Here is a 19,138-nt window from a genome sequence, read left to right as displayed (position 1 = left end):
GGTCTTGTTCCCTTGGTGGAAAGTCCAGGGTGAGAGAAGAACTCTTGTCAGTTGGAGGCCAGTGTGAATGTTGTAGTTAATCACCTTGATTAGCACTGAATAGCTTCATCTCCTTGACCACTCTAACAACTATCATGTCAGACTACACAGAGAAGCCACTGAAATTCACAAGCATGTGGACAACTGCAACAGAAAGGAGGAAACCAGGAAAATGAACAAAATCTGGCTACCGGTATTAAAAAACTCAAAAATCAGGACAGTAAATAAGAAGCAACACTCTAAAAACAGAGGAGTTCCAGACATGAATCATCCAAGGGCAGCTAACGACTCTCAACAAAGGATGCCCCCAGGCAGGAGATGAAGCTATTCAATGCTAATCAAGGTGATTAACTACAACATTCACACTTATATGTATCTGTGGAAAGTCCAAAGTGAGAGAAGAACTCTTTGTCAGTTGGAGGCCAGTGTGAATGTTGTAGTTAATCATCTTAATTAGCATTGAATAGCTTCATCTCCTGGCTTCTTCCTGCCTGGAGGCATCCTTTGTTCAGAGTCATTAGCTGCCCCTGGTTGATTCATGTCTGGAACTCCTCTGTTTTCAGAGTGTTGCTTCTTTTTTTACTGTTCTGATTTTGGAGTTTTTAAATACTGGTAGCCAGATTTTGTTCATTTTCATGGTTTCACAACACACCTGCAGCCCATCTGGCCCAATTTAAAGCCTGAAAACTCCACCATCTCTCAGGACTTTTCCCAAAAATTGAAAATTCCTTTTCACAATTGGTTTGGGTTCAAATACAGCTGAAAATTGCTGCTAAATGCAGTCAGTATTTACACTGCACTGAAGCAGTGTAGGATCTCCGCCACTGTCAAGGACAGAACGCCACAAGATTCAAAGTAACAGAGTTTATTAGATTACAGAACTCAAAAATGCCCGTAAAACACAAGGGCCAGGCAGTTTTTGCCTTTAGGAGCAAAAAGGGGCAAAAGTAAATGTTCAAAAGATTAACCGGATTAAACCGGAGTTTAATCCGGGTAAAAACAAACTGCTTGCTTCAGCCTGGGTATAAACGAAACGAAAGCCAAGGAACAAAAGATACAAAGAATGCAACTAATTGGCAGCAGATTCCTCTCTGCTGCCAACACTGTGCTTAGAGTAACTTGCGTCGCTCCCCCACACACACAGCAGACAGGATCTCCAACACGAGTAAATCAGCCAAGGATTGTAGCAGTTGAGTAGACCAGTTCCGTTCCGTAGATCAAAGCCAGAAGCAGACGTTTGTAGTTTTTCCAAGTCCAAGAAGGGGGGGAAGACAAGCCGTGGTCAGTTCAGTCCGAGTTCTCAAAGCAGGAGATGGCGTCCGTCAAGAAGACGACGGAAGGTCAAGCTAATAAGAGTAAGCACAGGTTTGCACAAACAAATGCCCACACAATCCCTCCCGCCGTCTGACCCTGGATTCCAATCAACTTACGTCACAGCACAGGAAAGCACACAAGTCTTCAGGGAAGCGTCCCACACACACACGGATCCCAAGCGTTTGCCCAGATTACCTTGCCCAACGCAATTTGCAATTGCTCCCAAGCCCCATTTTATGCCAGTTACAAATCTTCATCACTGTCAGCTGTCCTCCTTAACCCGGGCGTTTCCTCATCACTTTCCTCGTCAGAGCTGGAACACCTCTGACTACGCCCAACAGCATCTCCAGCTGTGGATCCCGTCCCATCCCTCCAGCTAAACCATGGGTCTAATCCTGAAGGTCCCCATTCATCTTCTGTCCCATCATGGCCAGTGGCACCCACTTCCTCCCTTACCCGAGTCCAATCCATCTCATCCTCCTCTGAGCTAACCAGCCCCTCCTCCATTCTCTCCGTAAACCCTTCGAAAGACTCCTCGTCAGATGGTGCTGCAAATATGTCTCGCAGTCTTTTTCTCTCTCGCTCCTCGAGAGTATCTGACTCTCGAGGAGTCTTACGCCCACGTCTGTCAGTAACAGAGCCATGAGGCTCAATCATAACACTATCCCCTCTCACAAAGGCCTCCTCCCCCGATGGCGGAGAAGTGGCAGTGATACCCTCCGCTATAGCACCACGACGACTAGAGGTATCAAGTTTCAACAGCGAACGATGAAAGACTGGATGGACCTTTAAACTAGACGGTAAACGCAAACGAAACGCAACAGAAGAAATCTTTTTAACGATAGGAAAGGGACCCAAATACCGAGGCGCAAACTTTCCCCCAGCCTGTTTAATATGTTTGGAAGATAACCACACCAAATCCCCTTCTTCCAACTCCTCCCCTGCCTGCCTGTGGCGGTCAGCCTGAGTCTTCTGCGTTGCCTTAGCTTCCAACAGTAAGCGACGGGCAACATCATGCAATGCAGCCATTTCCGAAGAGCGGTACACAGGGTCCGAAGAGACCACATTGGTCGACGGCGCCACACCTCCCCGTGGGTGAAAACCATAAGTTAGCTCAAATGGCGTATGCTGACTAGACGTGTGCACCGCATTGTTGTAAGCAAATTCCGCCACCGGTAACCACTTTACCCAAGCCGTGGGTTGATCTAAACAAAAACAACGCAGATACTGCTCTAAGAGCCCATTAACCCGTTCCGACTGTCCATCCGTTTGCGGATGGAAAGCTGAAGACACGTTTAACTTAGTCCCCAAACACTCATGGAAGTGTTTCCAAAAGCGTGACACAAATTGCGGAGCCCTATCTGAAATAATCACCTCGGGTGCTCCGTGCAAACGATAGATGTGCTTTGTAAATAGTAAGGCCAACGTAGGGGCCGCCGGAATGGTTGAACAAGGAATAAAATGAGCCAGTTTACTAAATAAATCCACCACCACCCAAATACAAGTATAACCCCCAGACTTAGGCAAATCTGAAATAAAATCCATGGAAATGATTTGCCATGGCCTCTCCGGAACAGGTAAAGACGATAACAACCCTCTAGGGCGCCCAACAGGCGTCTTACTCTGCTGACAAACGGCGCAGCTGTCACAAAAGCGCAGAATGTCTTGCCGCATCTTTGGCCACCAGTAGCTCCTGGTGATAAGCTGTACGGTCTTGAACCTGCCAAAGTGCCCAGCCATGGGTTCGTCATGGTGGGCTCTAATCACCTCCAACCTGAGGGTCCCTACTGGTACGTAAACCTGCCCCCTACGCACCAATACCCCGTCTTGATCCTGGAGATGCGGCAGTATGGTACGGTTACCTGCAGAGAGCAGCATCAGTTGCTCCTGAGTCCACACATCATCCTTCTGAGCCTCAAGGATCTGGTCATGTAACCCAAGCTCATTATCTACAACACACAGAGAGGCAGTAGGCAAGATGGTCTGACATACTACCTGCTCATTGGTCTTAAATTCCGGCTTGCGGGATAAAGCATCGGCCCGCAAGTTTGCCTTCCCCTCCACGAACTGCACCTTGAAGTTAAACCTGGAGAAAAACAAAGCCCAGCGGATTTGACGCTGGTTTAACTTCTTTGCTGTTTGCAAGTGCTCTAAGTTCTTGTGATCAGATCTGACCACGATCTGGTGCCGTGCCCCTTCAAGCCAGTGCCGCCACACCTCAAACGCCACCTTAATCGCCAACAACTCCTTCTCCCATATGGTATAGTTCTGCTCGAAGGGTGTTAGTTGCCGCGAGTAAAATCCACAGGGACGCAAGGTCCCTGAGGAATCCTTCTGAGACAATACAGCCCCCAACGCGTAGCTAGAAGCGTCCGCTTCTACCACGAACGGTCTGTCAACATCAGGATGGGTTAGTATGTTGTCCGATTGAAAACTAGACTTTAGTTGTAGAAACGCCTCGTGAGCTTCCCGCCCCCACACAAATGGCTGTTTCTTGCGCAGAAGCTGCGTCAAAGGTACCGTGAGCTTTGCAAAATTCGGAATAAACTCCCGGTAGTAATTAGCGAAACCCAAGAACCTTTGTACATCCTTCTTAGTCTTCAGCTCCTGCCATGAGTTGACGGCGTCAACCTTATGTGGGTCCATTTTAAGTTCCCTACCTGACACTACATGACCTAGGAACTCCACTTCAGGCACATGAAAGACGCACTTGGAAGCCTTGGCGAAAAGCCCATTAGCCCGCAGTCGGTGCAGAACCTGCTTGACATGTTGACGATGTTCTTTCTCGTCCTTAGAAAAAATCAAGATATCATCCAAATAAATCACTAAAAATTGTTCAATTAGGTCCCTGAACACATCGTTCATGAACCTCTGGAATACCGCAGGAGCATTACAAAGCCCAAAAGGCATGACTCGGAACTCGTGGCATCCGAAACACGTGTTAAATGCCGTCTTCCATTCATCCCCTTCCCGTATACGGATTAAGTTATAGGCCCCCCGCAGGTCAAGCTTGGTAAAGACCTTAGCCCCTTGCACCCTTGATAACAGTTCCGAGATTAAAGGCAGCGGGTACCTATCCCGAATGGTGTATTTGTTTAGGATCCGATAATCGCAGACCAACCTAAGTTCCCCAGTCTTTTTGGCTACAAAGAATACCGGTGCCGCAGTTGGAGAACTAGATGGGCGAATAAACCCCTTGGCTAAATTTTCATCTAGAAACTCCCGCAAAGCTTGCCTTTCCGGTACAGTCAAGGCATACAGCCTCCCTGCTGGCAGTTTCGCACCTTCTGCCAACTTGATGGCGCAATCATATGGCCTGTGCGGTGGTAATTTGTCCGCTTCTCTTTTACAAAATACATCAGAGAACTCCCCATACTCAGCAGGCACTCCCTCCATATCAGAATGAGTAACATTTAGAGTGCAACAATCCTGCCTCTTTAAGATCACTTTACGTGTTGCCCAATCTACATGTGGGTTTACTACAGCTAGCCAATCCATCCCCAGGATCACATCATATCTAGGCAAGCTCGTAATATCCCACACAAACGTTCCCGTTACTCCCTGCACCTCCCACGTTACTGCTGAGGTTTCATGGTTAACCACCCCAGTCTCCAGCAGTCTCCCATCTGCTCCTTCCACCCACACGTCGCATGCCTTGCGCACTCTAGGAATGCCATGCTTCTTAGCAAACTCAATATCTACATAGGAGACCGTAGCCCCTGAGTCCAGCAGTGCCAAAGTAGAAACAAGTTCCCTTCCCCCAACAGATAATGTAATGGGTACGAAAACATGCTTCCTCCCCTCAGTTGACTGCTTGAGGAGCCCTAGTGCGTTGGACTCACGTCGCACTAGGGCTGGCCTTTTCCCGAAAGCTGGGAAGGTTTCACATTACAATCTTTGGCAAAATGCCCAGCATTCCCACAGTACAAACACAAGCCCAGCTGCCTCCTACGGCTCTTTTCCTCTGTAGACAGCTTTTTAAAGACCCCAAGCTCCATGGGCTCTTCCCCCATCACCACAGGTGCCCTGGTTACATGCATGGGTGGCGCACACATTGCTTTTGAGTGTTTACGAGCCTCGAACCTTGCGTCTAAACGCAGCACCTTAGCTACTAAGGCGTCCCAGCTTTCAGCCGGCTCCAAGCGTGCTAATTCATCCTGGAGCATATCACTTAACCCGGCAGTAAATAAAAGCATGAATGCATTTTCCCCCCAATCCAGCTGGTGGCGATACAGGTTAAACTTATTTAAGTAATCCAAAACAGTCCCCTTTCCCTGTTTCAACCGATACAGAGCCCACCCAGCGTTCTCCGTGCGGAGAGGATCCCCAAAAGTATCAGTTAACAACTTTTTGAAATTATTCAAATTGTCCTTGACTGGGTCATTTCCCAAAATTAAATTAGTGGCCCATTGTCCTGCGGGACCGGTCAACAAACTCAAAATAAAGGCCACCTTGCTAGTGTCTGTAGGAAAAGCATGAGCACTGAGCTGAGAAAAATAAAGCTCCACTTGTGCCAAAAAGGTTGGCAACTTGCACCTGGTTCCGTCAAAGCGTTCAGGAGTCAAAACATGTCCTTTCACAGCCTGAGCTGTTTGGATAACGGTAAAAGCCGTTTGCAATTGGTCTACTTTGGCCCTTAACTCATCCATCGTCTTCCTGACGGGTTTATTGCTGCAATAAACTTTTTATGGGCGTTGGGCAATCTGTCAAGGACAGAACGCCACAAGATTCAAAGTAACAGAGTTTATTAGATTACAGAACTCAAAAATGCCCGTAAAACACAAGGGCCAGGCAGTTTTTGCCTTTAGGAGCAAAAAGGGGCAAAAGTAAATGTTCAAAAGATTAACCGGATTAAACCGGAGTTTAATCCGGGTAAAAACAAACTGCTTGCTTCAGCCTGGGTATAAACGAAACGAAAGCCAAGGAACAAAAGATACAAAGAATGCAACTAATTGGCAGCAGATTCCTCTCTGCTGCCAACACTGTGCTTAGAGTAACTTGCGTCGCTCCCCCACACACACAGCAGACAGGATCTCCAACACGAGTAAATCAGCCAAGGATTGTAGCAGTTGAGTAGACCAGTTCCGTTCCGTAGATCAAAGCCAGAAGCAGACGTTTGTAGTTTTTCCAAGTCCAAGAAGGGGGGGAAGACAAGCCGTGGTCAGTTCAGTCCGAGTTCTCAAAGCAGGAGATGGCGTCCGTCAAGAAGACGACGGAAGGTCAAGCTAATAAGAGTAAGCACAGGTTTGCACAAACAAATGCCCACACAATCCCTCCCGCCGTCTGACCCTGGATTCCAATCAACTTACGTCACAGCACAGGAAAGCACACAAGTCTTCAGGGAAGCGTCCCACACACACACGGATCCCAAGCGTTTGCCCAGATTACCTTGCCCAACGCAATTTGCAATTGCTCCCAAGCCCCATTTTATGCCAGTTACAAATCTTCATCACTGTCAGCTGTCCTCCTTAACCCGGGCGTTTCCTCATCACTTTCCTCGTCAGAGCTGGAACACCTCTGACTACGCCCAACAGCATCTCCAGCTGTGGATCCCGTCCCATCCCTCCAGCTAAACCATGGGTCTAATCCTGAAGGTCCCCATTCATCTTCTGTCCCATCATGGCCAGTGGCACCCACTTCCTCCCTTACCCGAGTCCAATCCATCTCATCCTCCTCTGAGCTAACCAGCCCCTCCTCCATTCTCTCCGTAAACCCTTCGAAAGACTCCTCGTCAGATGGTGCTGCAAATATGTCTCGCAGTCTTTTTCTCTCTCGCTCCTCGAGAGTATCTGACTCTCGAGGAGTCTTACGCCCACGTCTGTCAGTAACAGAGCCATGAGGCTCAATCATAACAGCCACTGTGTTCTAGCTTCCAGTGATTTGTTGGCTTCCCATGAAAAATGGGATTCCAGGGAATATAAAGGCACCAGAGCCTAGTGAATGCAGGTGTCCAAGGATTCTTCACCAGGAAAACCAATGGGGAAAGAATCTCTGGAGATTTTTGTTTTACAAAATGTATGGTGGTATTATTATTATTATTATTAACATTGTTATTGTGGTTTTGTTTTCCCTTTCTTCTTCCCAGATTCAGGTGATTAGTTTTGTCACGGAACAGAACTGGGATTCGCTAGAAGTGTTTGATGGCGGGGACAACACTGCGACCATGCTGGGCAGCTTCTCAGGTAAGGAATAGATATAAGCTCTGCATATAACAAAATTAAGGCAGCTTTGCTTTGGAAGGTACAGCAGTGTCAGAATCTAGGATGAGAAAGATGTAAGGGAACAGTAAAGCACACATTGGGCTCAGAGTTCTCTTCGAGGGACAGTCAGTTCTCCACATTTGTGATTTTCATGTTTGCAAATTCAATGATTCATGCATTTGATTAATCGGATATATCTAGAACTTAAGTTCCTCCAATGCAACACTGTAGTAAACTTCCTCCTGAGGTTAACTGTAGAGTTGTGCTGGAGGACCTAGAGCAATGATGGGCAAGCTTTTGCGCTTGGTGTGTCAAAATTCACCAAAAAACCTAGCATGACTTGGGTGGTGTCTCGCTTCAAGAAAAAACCCATAATTTCGCAATATGTATAGTTTAAATAACAAAAATGTATAATTGTAATACAGTAGAGTCTCGCTTATCCAACATAAACAGGCTGGCAGAACGTTGGATAAGCGAATCTGTTGGATAATAAGGAGAGATTAAGGAAAAGCCTATTAAACATTAAATTAGGTTATGATTTTGCAAATTAAGCACCAAAACATCATGTTATAAAACAAATTTGACAGAAAAAGTAGTTCAATACACAGTAATGCTAAGTAGTAATTACTGTATTTACGAATTTAGCAGCAAATTATCACGGTGTATTGAAAACATTGACTACAAAAATGCGTTGGATAATCCAGAACATTGGATAAGTGAGACTCTACTGTATACCACTGTATTTAATAAATCAAAAACTATTTACTACCATTATTTCCATGTACAACAATCTATGGTACCTCTTGTTGTACCTCCATGCTGATTTCTCTCGATTGTAGTTTCAGTGTAGTCATGAATAATGAATAATATAATAATAATTTAATAGTAATAATATGATAATATACTACAATAATAATAGAATAATAATAGAATGATAGATAGATAGATAGATATAAATGTAATGTGCATAATTCCCATGGAGTAAACAACAAAACCACTGGACCAAATCACACCAAATTTGGCCACAAAAGACGTAGTCATCCAATCAATCTGCATGTGGCAGCAAAAATGGCTAGGCGTGTCAGTGCTGACACGCGTGTCATAGGTTGGCCATCACTAACCTAGAGATTTCTAGAGCAGTGGTTCCCAACCTTAGAGGACTCCCTAGTTTCGTACTTTGGATAGATTCCCCTCAACTCTGGATTGTAGTGGTTCTTATCATCTTACTGCAGTGGTTCCCAATCTTTGGGTCTCCAGGTGTTTTGGACTTCAACTCCCAGAATTCCCAGCCAGCTTACCAGCTGTGGGGAACTGTGGGAGCTGAAGTCCAAAAACACATGGAGACCCAAAGATTGGGAACCACTGTCTTACTGGTACAAGCCCACTTTTTGCTGGAATCTAAGAGTAATTAAGTTGAAGATTGAAACTTGGTCATATAAGAAAGACAGAAAGAAAGAAAGAACACCCCAATCTAAAACATATTCTCAGAACAAAACAAAACCTGGAAGATTCCTTTTTCCCCATGTTTCCAAAATTTCCACTGAGTTCACAGAAAATAAAATATGCACCCAACAGGTAGTCATTCTTCATTCTTTAAAAAACGTATTCTCTGTTTTCTGCAAACTTATTTTCAGATGCTTCCATTTGCAAGATTGAAAACGTCTAAAGTGTGACATTTAAAATGTATTTGAAACATTGTGGATTTTGTTTTAAAGTGCATAAAAATCTAGGCATTTTATCTGGGGTGGCGGGGTGCAATTTGCTCTGGAGATGAGTTGGAACGAAATGAAAAGTGGCACACTAAATGGGACATGAAAGGGAGAGAACTCGAGAAAACAATAATCTTCAGGAGTAGGATCGATTTGTTGGCATGTTTTTGTTAAGTACGGAATTGTGTTCCCACAAAGTGGGAGAAAGAAATGGAGCAAGCGATTGGCACGCCTCAAAACCCAATGAGACAATTGTAGAGTGTCTATCAAAGAGAGATGTCGAAGCTGGAGACAGCGAGAGAGAGTTGGAGTGGAAGAGGATCCCTGATTCTCTTATCTGAGATCGAGTCCTGTTTTTGAAATTCAGACAGATCCTTGTGGGCCACTATCTTAAAGAATGGTGCCTTTTGTTTTTAAAGGCTCCTGAATTTGAATTGCATTTCAACTCCCTTCCAATGTCACCATTCAAACAGGGACAAAGCCATCAGAAATCCCCCAACAATTCTCCCGTGCCGTTCCATATCTTCCACATCTCTTCATTTTCCTCTTAGTCTTTTCACCCGACAGAATAAGGCTTAGTTGGATGAGAAGAGAAAACATACAACTCTGCTTTGATAAAGACTCCTCTGCCAACCTCATTGGAGTTGGATCAAAAACAAAGCGGGCTGGTCATGCGAAGGCCCGGCGTCTGCTCAGATATGCAGATGCCTCCTTCCGATAATAGGCTTTTAGGTAACAGATGTCAGGTTTTCCTTTGCACAAAAACACCAGCAAAAATAGCAAAAGATGCCCTTCAAAACCCAGCTCCTCTTTGGTCCATTTGGAGTAGATCAGTGAAACCGGTATCCAGAGCAAGTCCTCTATTTTTAATGTACCATTGGGAGCCCCCAGTGATGCAGCAGATTAAAATGTTGAACTTGCTGACTGAAAGGTTGGCGGTTTGAATCTGGGGAAGAGGGTGAGCTCCTGTTGTTAGCCCCAGCTTCTGCCAACCTAGCAGTTCAAAAACATGCAAATGTGAGATCAATTGGTACCACTCTGGCAGGAAGGTACCATTGGGAGCCCCCAGTGACGCAGCAGGTTAAACTGCTGAGCTGCTGAGTTTGCTGACGGTTTGAATCCGGGGTACAGGGTGAGCTCCCATTGTTAGTCCCAGCTTCTGCCAACCTAGCAGTTCGAAAACATGCAAATGTGAGTAGATCAATAGGTACCGCTCCAGCGGGAAGGTAATGGCGCTCCATATAGTCATGACCTAGGAGGTGTCTATGGACAACGCCGGCTCTTCATCTTAGAAATGGAAATGAGCACCAACCCATAGAATTGGACACGTCTATATTTAATGTCAGGGGAAAACCTTTACCTTAATGTACCATAGAGTTTCTCCAGGTATCACCATGGTTTGAGTGACAGCCCCGGGAATGCTTTGGAAAAGCTACTTTCTGGACTACAACTCCTAATATCCCCAGTCAGTACAGCTGGCTGTGGATATTGGGAGTTGTATTCCAAGTGGCAGCTTTTTCCAAGCCATAGCTGGGAATCGTTAAAAAGTAGCTTCTCCAAGCTCCAGCTAAAAGTTTTCCAAGTCACAGCCCCAGAAGTAACCTATCCAAACTGTACCTTAAGTTATTATTTATTTATTTATTTACTACATTTATATCCCACTCTTCTCACCCCAAAGGGGACTCAGAGCGGCTTACAAATCAAATGTACATATGTGTTGTCCAAGGCATTGTATGAGTACATACAATATATTATTAGCATGATAATATATTATTACTAATATATTATTACCATGTTTTATGTTTTAATATGTTAATGGTTTAAAATTGTATTTATATGTTTATTTCTATTTTATGTTTTTTTATTTGCTTTGTATAATGAGGCATTGAATTTCTGCCTAAATGTATGTTGTATGCCGCTCTGAGTCCCCTTCGGGGTGAGAAGAACGGGATAGAAATGCAATTAATAATAATAATAATAATAATAATAATAAGAATAATAATAATAAGAATAAGAATAATAACAGGAAAAACTCAGCCGCTATCAAGACCTCAAGATTGAACTTCAAAGACTCTGGCAGAAACCAGTGCAGGTGGTCCCGGTGGTGATGGGCACATTGGGTGCTGTGCTAAAAGATCTCAGCCGGCATTTGGAAACAATAGACATTGACAAAATTACGATCTGTCAACTGCAAAAGGCCACCCTACTGGGATCTGCGCGCATCATCCGAAAATACATCACACAGTCCTAAACACTTGGGAATATTCGACTTGTGATTTTGTGATATGAAATTCAGCATGTCTATCTTGTTTGCTGTGTCATAATAAAATAATAATAATAATAATAATAATAATAATAATAATAATAATAATAACAACTGCAAAAGGCCACCCTACTGGGATCTGCACGCATCATCCGAAAATACATCACACAGTCCTAGACACTTGGGAAGTGTTCGACTTGTGATTTTGTGAAACGAAATCCAGCATATCTATCTTGTTTGCTGTATCATATAATAATAATAATAATAATAATAATAATAATAATAATAATAATAATAATAATAATAATCCAGACTGACAAAGTTCTGGAACACAACACACCAGACATCACAGTTGTGGAAAAGAACAAGGTTTGGATCATTGATGTTGCCATCCCAGGTGACAGTCGCATAGATGAAAAACAACAGGAAAAACTCAGCCGCTATCAGGACCTCAAGATTGAACTTCAAAGACTCTGGCAGAAACCAGTACAGGTGGTCCCGGTGGTGATGGGCACACTGGGTGCCGTGCCAAAAGATCTCAGCCGGTATTTGGAAACAATAGACATTGACAAAATCACCATCTGCCAACTGCAAAAGGCCACCCTACTGGGATCTGCACATATCATCAGAAAATACATCACACAGTCCTAGACACTTGGGAAGTGTTCGACTTGTGGTTTTGCGAAACGAAATCCAGCATATCTATCTTGTTTGCTGTGCCATACAACGTCGTTGTGTTGATAATAATAATAATAATAATAATAGCACAATATAAGCAATAAATTACTATATTGTACTATATCATTATATGGTAATATTATTAGTAATATTACATTTAATATATAATATATTATGAGACCTCCTTAATAATTACTTTTATGAATGGGTCTCCTGTTCCAAATTTTCATCTCTAAGGGTAGATTCTACAAACTACAACTGAGAGCTTTCTAATGTATACTCCCTCCCACACACATACACACAAAAGTAACTTCCACAAGGAGTTAGATTCTCCTGCTTCTTTTATTCATGAGAGATGGGAGATGGTCCCCCAAAATGTATTCCAACCCCAAAGAGAAAATTAAAGGGTCTGCATGGAGGGTTCCAATGTGGTTTGGGCCACTCCGGCATAACAGAAAAATGCACTCTGGTTACATCTCTTCTGCTTCTTCTGCGTGTGGTTTTTCTTCCTCTTTTAGGAACGACGGTCCCTGCATTATTGAACAGCACCTCCAACCAGCTCTACTTGCACTTCTGCTCCGACATCAGTGTCTCGGCTGCAGGGTTTCATCTGGAGTACAAAAGTAAGGACACGTCTGCTTCGCGTGGTCTTGGTGGCTGGGTGCAAATGTAGAACGGAGCTAGTGCAATTTGGCTTCAATGTGTGTAGTGGTTGGTTAAAATAAGAGTGGGAATCATGCATCTCTTCATATATGTATAGTTTAAGCAACCCTTTGAGTATGAGCTTCTCTTGCCATTACAACCGGCCCCAAGGAATAATAATAATAATAATAATAATAATAATAATAATAATAATAATAATAATAATGATGATGATGATGTATATACTCTAATATAAGCCTAGTTTTTCAGCCCTTTTTTAGTGCTGAAAAAGCTCCCCTCGGCTTATACTCGAGTGAGTATAAGCCAGCTTCTATTCAGGCCGGCTTATACTTGAGTATATAGGTATTCAGAGTTGGACAGTCTTATCTTATGAAAGTCTTATTATTATCTTAAATTATTATTATCTTAAATTACTGCGCTCCATGCAGTCATGCCGGCCACATGATCTTGGAGGTGTCTACGGACAATGCCGGCTCTTCGGCTTAGAAATGGAGATGAGCACCAACCCCCAGAGTCAGACATGACTGGACTTAACGTCAGGGGAAACCTTTACCTTATATATAAATATTCAAAAACATTTAACCTACTGATGCCTCAAATAATGCAATTATTTTACTATCTATTTTTATTTTTGAATTTGACCCGTAGCTGCTGCATTTCTCACCCTCGTCTTCTACTCGAGTCAATAAGTTTTCCCAGTTTTTGTGGTAAAATTAGGTGCCTCGGCTTATATTCGGGTTGGCTTATACTCAAGTATATACGGTAATTTTTTTTCATGTCAGGAGCGACTTGAGAAACTACAGGTCATTTCTGGTGTGAGAGAATTGGCCGTCTGCAAGGACATTGCCCAGGGGACGTTGCCCAGATGTTTTGATGTTTTTACCATCCTTGTGGGAGGCTTCTCTCATGTCCCCGCATGGAGCTGGAGCTGACAGAGGGAGCTCATCCACACTCTCCCTGGGTTGGATAATATTAATAATTAAATAACTAGGCTTATACTCGAGTATATACAGTATCTCACACCAGAAGCGACTTGCAGTTTCTCAAGTCGCTCCTGACACGGAAAAAAAAAAATCTATTCTGCACCTACAGATTCAACCATCCACATATTGAAAATATTGTTAAATACTTTGCCATTTTACCATTGTATATAATGAGACTTTAACATACACAGAATTTTGTCTCATCTTTTTGAAAGCATTTTTATGCCAATTGTGGGAAACGGCGGTCGGTGCCATTCTTGAGCAAGCTATAGCCGTAACCATCGGTCTTTCCAATAAACCAGTTCCCTTTTAAACCAATTAGCCCGTCCTTCAGTGCTTGCTCTGTGTGTGGTTGTGCTTTGCTTCACAAAGGGAAGAGGCACGAGGTTGATGCAAGAGGTATTTTCTGTGCAAATTAAAGAAAAGCCAAGCACTCCTCCCTTTGTTGCTGTGCTGAAGGCGAGAACTCTCATGGAAGTCAATGATTTTCTCGAGAGTCTGCCTCTGCATGTTGAAACAATCCTTGGGAAGAATTTTGTGACTCTTTTTCATAATTCCCAGTCTACACACTCCAACAAACTCATGCATCCATCCATTTAGGGCTGGTCTTCCCACCATTAAACAGAGATAATATTAAGTACTAGCTGTGCCCGGCCACGCGTTGCTGTGGCGAAGTCTGGTGGTATGGGAAAGAAAGTATTGAGGAATTGGTGGTAGTTAAGGTAAAGGGCAAAGGTTTTATCTTACATTAAGTCCATTATAAATGGGTTATATAGCTGTGTGGAAGGGCCTTGAGTCTACACTGCCATATAATCCAGTTAAAATCAGATAATCTGTATTTTATAGGCATTGTGGAAGAGGCCTAAGTGAGGCCTAACTCTGCCTGTCCCCTGGGCTGAGTAGGTTGCTAGGAGACCAAGTGGACAGAGCTTAGCCTTCTAACTGGCAGCAATTGGATAAAAAACATTTATTCCTCTCCCTCTAATTAGGAATTTATTTTTGTTTTGTTTTTGTTGTATGAACGTAGAGGCATGGATGAGGGGTTGTGCTGCCAAGTTTAGTGTTTCTGGGATGTGTGGTTTTGTTGTTTTGTCCTAGGCCGAAATTTCATTACCCTTTTATATATATACTAGCTGTGCCCAGCCACGCGTTGCTGTGGCAAAGTGGTGGTGGTATTGGTTAAAAATTGTTGTGTAATTTTTATTTGACGTTATTTGTATTTTTAAATTAATTTTATTGTAAGTTATCTTTTTATTTATTATATTTTATTATTTTCTTGTATTATGTTTAGTTATTTTCTGTTATTATAGTATTTTATTGTATTAATTTTTTAGTGTTTATTATTATTTTTTATTGGGTTGCTAGGAGACCAAGTTGGAGGAGCTTAGCCTTCTAACTGGCAGCAATTGGATAAAAGCAATTATTCCTCTCTCTCTAATTAGGACTTTATTTTTCTTTTCTTTTTGTTGTATCAACCTAGAGCCGTGGATGATGGGTTGTGTCGTCAAATTTTGAGGTTGGGGGGCCTGTAGTTTTGTTGTTTTGTGGGTCGCCGTGATGCCATCACTCTTTTATATATATAGATTAAGCAGCCACCAAGTGCTACACCAAGTGCTTTTCCATTGGGCTATTGAAGTAATTCAAGACATTCAGGATTTTACATAGCAGTGAGAGAGGATACATACCAGTAAGAGCAACTTCATTATTGCACCTCTATTCATTCACTCAATAGTACTGATTCTCCAACCATGAGTTCTGCAGTTGCACTTCCACATATCCTCATAAAACCACCTTTCCGGACTTCTGCTGCTCTGTAATTTTTATTTTATGTGATCATCTACCTAAAGTGATAGTCTTGCTTCAATGCTGGCTTCGCTTCTTTGTGCAATCAAATCCTCAGTTGCATGTCGTCCTGTGTTTAAGTGATCTTATCCGTTTAATAATATAAAAATGTAATGTACATAATTAGGACTGAGTTAGCAACAAAACCACTGGGCCGAATCACACCAAATTTGGCCACAATACTCATCACTTTCCAAGGAGTGACCATCCAAAAAAGAAAGAAAGAAAGAAAATAGAGACAAGGCCAGAAAAATCCTCAAAAATAAAACTAAACTGCGCATGCGCAAGAGATCTCCCCTTCGTACCTGGGGGATTTCCATGAAACGGAAAAAGGAAAAGTATGGTATATAATATAGTTTAAGGTAACTAATTTATAAGTTCTATATTTCTATAGTAATATAATCTTTTACATATCCAATCTGTAACAACAACTTGTATACCACCAACTTCAATTAAATCCAGTTCAGACTTAAGTAGGTACGTCACCACAATTCCTTTCTTATACAAGTTGGATATGATTTGTTGTTATACAGATTGGATATATAAAATATTATTTTATTACATCTGTGCCTTCGGATTCCATTGTTACCCAACTAGAATACCATTGAATACCCTTGCAGCTTGAAAACCTGGCTGCTTCATACTTAGGGAAATCCTTTCTAGGCCACCTTGAATACCACGAAGATAACCCCAGTTAGGACTACGCCATAGCAACACGTGGCTGGGTACAGCTAGTCAGTTTATAAATCTGTTGGCACTTGTGCACATTTTACTGCAAAGCAAATTGGGTCTTCGAACAGTCATAAAGTTTGATTGATTGATTGATTGATTGATTGAAATCTCAGGTCAGCCCTGTACCTATTCTTCTCTTCTCTCTTCCTCACAGCCGTGGGTCTCTCCAGCTGCCCAGAGCCCACAATTCCTAGTAACGGCCTGAAGATTGGGGAGAGATACCTGGTGAACGACGTGGTCTCCTTTCAGTGTGAGCCAGGATATGCACTCCAGGTACTGATCATTCCCAGCAAGGTGCAATTGCATTGTGTTTCTCTTCATCCCCACCCTGTGTTACCAAACTGCATTGGGGCTTTGGGTGCTGCTTATGTGTGGATTACTAAAACACACTCCCTTTGGGTCTGCCTTGGGAAACTACTTGGAAACTTCAGCAGAGAGCGTAGAACCCTGGCTGAAATCATTTCACTACCAGTGCGTTTCTAAGCACCATTCAAAGTGCTGGTTACGATCTATATCAGTGATTCCCAAAGTAGGTGCTACCGCCCCCTGGTGGGCGCTGGAGGAATCCAGGGGGGCGGTGGTGGCACCTATTAGGACATGGGGGTGGGGCCAGGAGAGGGGTGGGGCCTCTTCCCAAGTGCCGGAGACAGGGCTGAGCACCTGAGGTGCCTGTTAGGACACACGGGGTGGAGCTAGAGGAGTGGGCGTGGCTTCTTCCCAAAAGCCTGAGACAGGGCTGAGGATCTATACCTCTCCTGAGGCGCTTGTTGGGACACAGAGGGCGGAGCTAGGGAAGGGGGCGTGGCCTCCTTTCAAGAGCCAGAGATAGGGCTGAGCCTCTATACCTCTCCTGAGAGGCCTTTTAGTACTAAAGTGTGGGGCTTAGGGTGAGGGTGGGGCCTCTTCCCAAGAGCGCAAGACAGGGCTGAGCCTCTATACTTCTCCTGAGATGCCTTGTAGGACTAAAGGGCGGGGCTAGGGGTGGGGGCGGGGCCTCTTCCCAAGAGCGTGAGACAGGGCTGAGCCTCTATACTTCTCCTGAGATGCCTTGTAGGACTAAAGGGCGGGGCTAGGGGTGGGGGCAGGGCCTCTTCCCAAGAGCGTGAGACAGGGCTGAGCCTCTATATACCTCCCCTGAGGCGCTTGTTAGAACACGGGAGCGGGGTATAGAGGGTCAGCCCCATCAGGCACTTGGGAAGAGGTCCCCCCCTCCTCTAGCCCCGCCTCCTGTGTCCTGGCAGGCACCGCAGGACAGGGATAGAAGCTCAGCCCTACCTCAGAGCTCGTAACTCCGCCCATCCCAGTCCTGGCCCCGCCCACCTCCCCCTACCCCTCCCAGCCCTGCATCTTGGACTAGGGGAGAGGCTCAGCCCCGCCCTCTTGAGCAGGAGCCACGCCCACCCCACTAAGCCACACCCTCCTTTCCAGGGGGCATTAAGTAATATTTTTTCTGGAAAGGGAGCAGTAAGCCAAATAATTTTGGGGACCACTGATCTATATGATCTAAGCCCTGCACGACCTAAGTCCAGACTATTTGGAAAACCATATCTCTCCATAAAGGCCTGCCTACATCTTATAATCTTTGAGTCAAGGCTTCTTCTCCATTCTGTCACCCTCAAGGCTCATCTGCCGTGGGTCCTAAATTGGGAGAATGATCAACAGACAAACAAAGTCTATATTTCCACCTTCTAACAGCCTGTTTTCCTTCTTTGCTTCAGGGACGTTCTCACATTTCCTGCATGCCAGGGACTGTCCGGCGATGGAATTATCCTCCTCCGCTTTGCATCGGTAGGAGACAATACCCATCTTATAAGTAACCCATATTCAAACATAAGGAAAAGTCTTCTCTAGAGAGACTACTATCTCAGAGAAGATGTTGAGGCGAATAAAACCAATTCCCAATGGTGTCATGGGGCATGAGAACATTTTTTGATGCCGTCCAACTCATATAAGGCTAAGTAAGGGATTTGAAGGAGAGCTTCTACCAATTCATTATGACCCTGTATCCTTGGGAGATACATTTCCAAACTTCATGTGGATCCACAAAGCCGTAAATAATATCAAACCCTACTGAAAGGAAGGACCTCTTGGCATGTGTAAATTAAGCTACAAATACCACTTCCATGGATATATACTGTATATACTTGAGTATAAGCCTAGTTTTTCAGCTTTTTTTAAAGACTGAACAAGCCCCCCTTGGCTTATACTTGGGTGAGGGTCCTGGTTGGCTTATATTTGGGTCAGCTTATACTCGAGAATATATGGTACATTTATTATTTTTCTCTATTATTATTGGCATTATTACATTTATTATTTTTCTCTATTATTGTTGCTACTATTACATTTATTTTACTCTATTTGGCTTGGCCCCATGTAAGCCGCCCCGAGTCCCCTCGGGGAGATGGGGCAGGTATAAAAATCAAATTATTATTATTATTATTATTATTATTATTATTATTATTATTATTATTATTATTATTATTACATTTATTATTTCACTCTGATCTTATTATTATTATTATTGCATTTATTATTTTACTCTATTTATTATTACTTGTAGTATTTTTCTGTATTTATTATTATTCTTACATGTATTATTTTGCTCTATTATTATTAAAAGGATACATAAGCACATTTACATTGAAGAAGATGAGAAGAATGATTTGATCAGAGTTGGAGTCTTATCTTAAATTTGAGCTTGATGTAAATATTCAA

The 19,138-nt window shown here is 43.4% G+C and overlaps 1 protein-coding gene across 3 annotated transcripts in view; it reads left to right on the top strand.

Annotated features, from left to right (window-relative positions):
- csmd2 (CUB and Sushi multiple domains 2) overlaps positions 1 to 19,138 on the top strand; it is a 632,593-nt gene that overhangs the window by 500,543 nt on the left and 112,912 nt on the right. For all 3 annotated transcript variants that reach the window (XM_062962418.1, XM_062962417.1, XM_062962419.1), the window contains 4 exons: positions 7,439 to 7,535; positions 12,722 to 12,826; positions 16,578 to 16,696; positions 18,142 to 18,211. In XM_062962418.1, coding sequence (XP_062818488.1) covers positions 7,439 to 7,535; positions 12,722 to 12,826; positions 16,578 to 16,696; positions 18,142 to 18,211 — 391 coding nt within the window. The remainder of the gene's footprint in view (positions 1 to 7,438; positions 7,536 to 12,721; positions 12,827 to 16,577; positions 16,697 to 18,141; positions 18,212 to 19,138) is intronic.

The sequence above is a fragment of the Anolis carolinensis genome, unplaced genomic scaffold, assembly GCF_035594765.1.
Source record: "Anolis carolinensis isolate JA03-04 unplaced genomic scaffold, rAnoCar3.1.pri scaffold_10, whole genome shotgun sequence".
Lineage (NCBI taxonomy): Eukaryota > Metazoa > Chordata > Lepidosauria > Squamata > Dactyloidae > Anolis > Anolis carolinensis.
This window is presented reverse-complemented; position numbering and strand designations above follow the sequence as displayed.